The sequence below is a fragment of the Coturnix japonica genome, chromosome 32 (assembly GCF_054131305.1).
Source record: "Coturnix japonica strain WE chromosome 32, WE-NBRP24, whole genome shotgun sequence".
In the NCBI taxonomy this organism is placed as follows: domain Eukaryota; kingdom Metazoa; phylum Chordata; class Aves; order Galliformes; family Phasianidae; genus Coturnix; species Coturnix japonica.
In genome coordinates this window covers 191,842-194,100 of record NC_140694.1, presented here as the reverse complement: position 1 = coordinate 194,100, position 2,259 = coordinate 191,842, and the positions used below count along the sequence as shown (strand labels likewise).

The 2,259-nt window shown below is 45.6% G+C and overlaps 1 protein-coding gene across 1 annotated transcript; it reads left to right on the top strand.

The window, feature by feature from the left end:
* The first annotated feature begins 623 nt into the window (after positions 1 to 623).
* Positions 624 to 1,421, top strand: LOC146755409 (olfactory receptor 14C36-like). The gene has a single exon (XM_085525493.1). The coding sequence runs from the start codon at positions 624 to 626 to the stop codon at positions 1,419 to 1,421; it is 798 nt and encodes a 265-aa protein (XP_085381619.1).
* Positions 1,422 to 2,259: the final 838 nt, after the last annotated feature.

Sequence of the window (2,259 nt, the reverse complement as noted above, 5' to 3'; positions counted from 1 at the left end):
TTATCAATCCATCGTATTTTTATTCATTTATTTGTTTGTTTGTTTGTTTATTTATTTATTTTTGTGAACAATCACACAGGTTGTACTTTCAGCCTCTCCTTTCTAAAAGGAATCAATCAATTTAACTTGTTGTTTTGTGGAGACATTAATCGTTGATGTCTCCTGCAAACAGGCAGATTTCATGATTGAACTATACAGAGGCAGGGGCTGGGGTCTCAAAGAACAGCTGCTGTAAGGAGGAAAATATGCAGGAGGTTGTGATGTGATTAGGAAATGAGAAGAAAATAAGAGCTCTCTAATCTACTTCTCTTTAAGGGATGGTGAAGTTCATGAAAATGATCATTTTCCGAAGGGAAAGGAAAATTTTATAGTATAGCAGGAGTGTCTCTGAGAATGGTCTGGACTTGTCATTATCTTCTGCACTCTGAGCAGGACTCCAAGCCCAACAACAGCAGATGCCCAACAGCAGCTCCATCAGCGAGTTCCTCCTGCTGCCGTTGGCAGACACGCGGCAGCTGCAGCTCCTGCACTTCTGGCTCTTCCTGGGCATCTACCTGGCTGCCCTCCTGGGCAACGGCCTCATCAGCACAGCCGTAGCCTGAGACCGCCGCCTGCACACCCCCATGTACTTCTTCCTCCTCAACCTGGCCCTCCTTGACCTGGGCTGCATCTCCACCACTCTCCCCAAAGCCTTGGCCAACGCCCTCTGGGACACCAGGGCCATCTCCTACACAGGATGTGCTGCACAGATATTTTTCTTTCTCTTTTTCCTCTCAGCAGAGTATTTCCTTCTCACCATCATGTCCTATGACCGCTACGTTGCCATCTGCAAGCCCCTGCACTACGGGACCTTGATGGACAGCAGAGCTTGTGCCACCATGGCAGCAGCTGCCTGGGGCACTGGGGTTTTCTATTCCCTGCTGCACACTGCCAGTACGTTTTCACTGCCTCTCTGCCAAGGCAATGTTGTCAACCAGTTTTTCTGTGAAATCCCCCAGATCCTCAAGCTCTCCTGCTCAGAATCAAATCTCAGGGAAGTTGTGTTTCTCATTTTTAGTTCCAGTTTAGGCTTTGGTTGCTTTGTTTTCATAGTGGTGTCCTATGTGCAGATCTTCATGGCTGTGCTGAGGATGCCCTCTGAGCAGGGACGGCACAAAGCCTTCTCTACATGCCTCCCTCACCTGGCCGTGGTCTCCCTGTTTCTCAGCACTGCCTTTTTTGCCTACCTGAAGCCCCCGTCCATTTCCTCCCCATCCATGGACCTGATGGTGGCACTTCTGTACTCAGTGGTGCCTCCAGCAGTAAACCCCCTCATCTACAGCATGAGGAACCATGAAGTCAAGAATGCTGTGTGGGAAGTTATGACCAGATGTGTTTTAAATGCAGTGAATTGCCTGTCTGTTGGAATTCATGACATGTAATGCAGCTTTTTACTGTTGCAAACTCTTTGTTTTGTTTCAATCGATTTTTATAAGTGTAATGTATTAAATCTTATTCTTTTTTTAAAAAATACTGTAATGCTCTTTACTAAAATGTCATTATTCAAATCAATTCCTCTTCAGCTTGTAACTTTTTAGTGTAGCCCAGATGCACTGTACATAATGAACCAGGCTCTCCGTGAACCTTAAAAAATTGAGGACGTGCAGTTACTCTGTCTGTCCTCCTTCTTGTGAGACATTTCTGGAGCTGTCGGGGTCGGATGTTCTCAGAAGCCCACAATCCAGCAGGAAGCACACAGCTGTTCATCAAACTGTGCGTTGACTTCAGCCTGCAACCGTTTCCAGCTGGTCCCTTGCCCAGTGTTCCCCGTAACGCTGACAATGGAGTTTCAAAATATTCTTTTCTTATCTGATCTGACATCCTGCTTACCCAAGCCCCTCTGCAATAGTTGAGCCTTAGATTGTCCCCTTGTTCAAACTCTATCCCCCTTTTCTTAGACTTTGCAAATACTTTTGCTAGATTGCTACATTCTGGGAAAGGGAAGATTTCAAATAACTTCCGCTCTCCACTTTCTGTCTTAGCTTGTTCATTTTTTATTCTTCATAGCTATTCCCACTGGTTTTACACTGCCGTAATACACACCTCATTTCAACGTACATTAAAACAAGCAAGATGATTGCAGTAATACAAAGCAATGAAGAGTTGCTTCAGCCATGCAGAATCACCCAAATGTCTCCACAGAGCATTTAAAGGCAGTGGAGCTCAGGTAGGCTCTCTTGGTTTCCCTTCTGAATTCTGCTAGGTTGGTAGCTCTCAGAA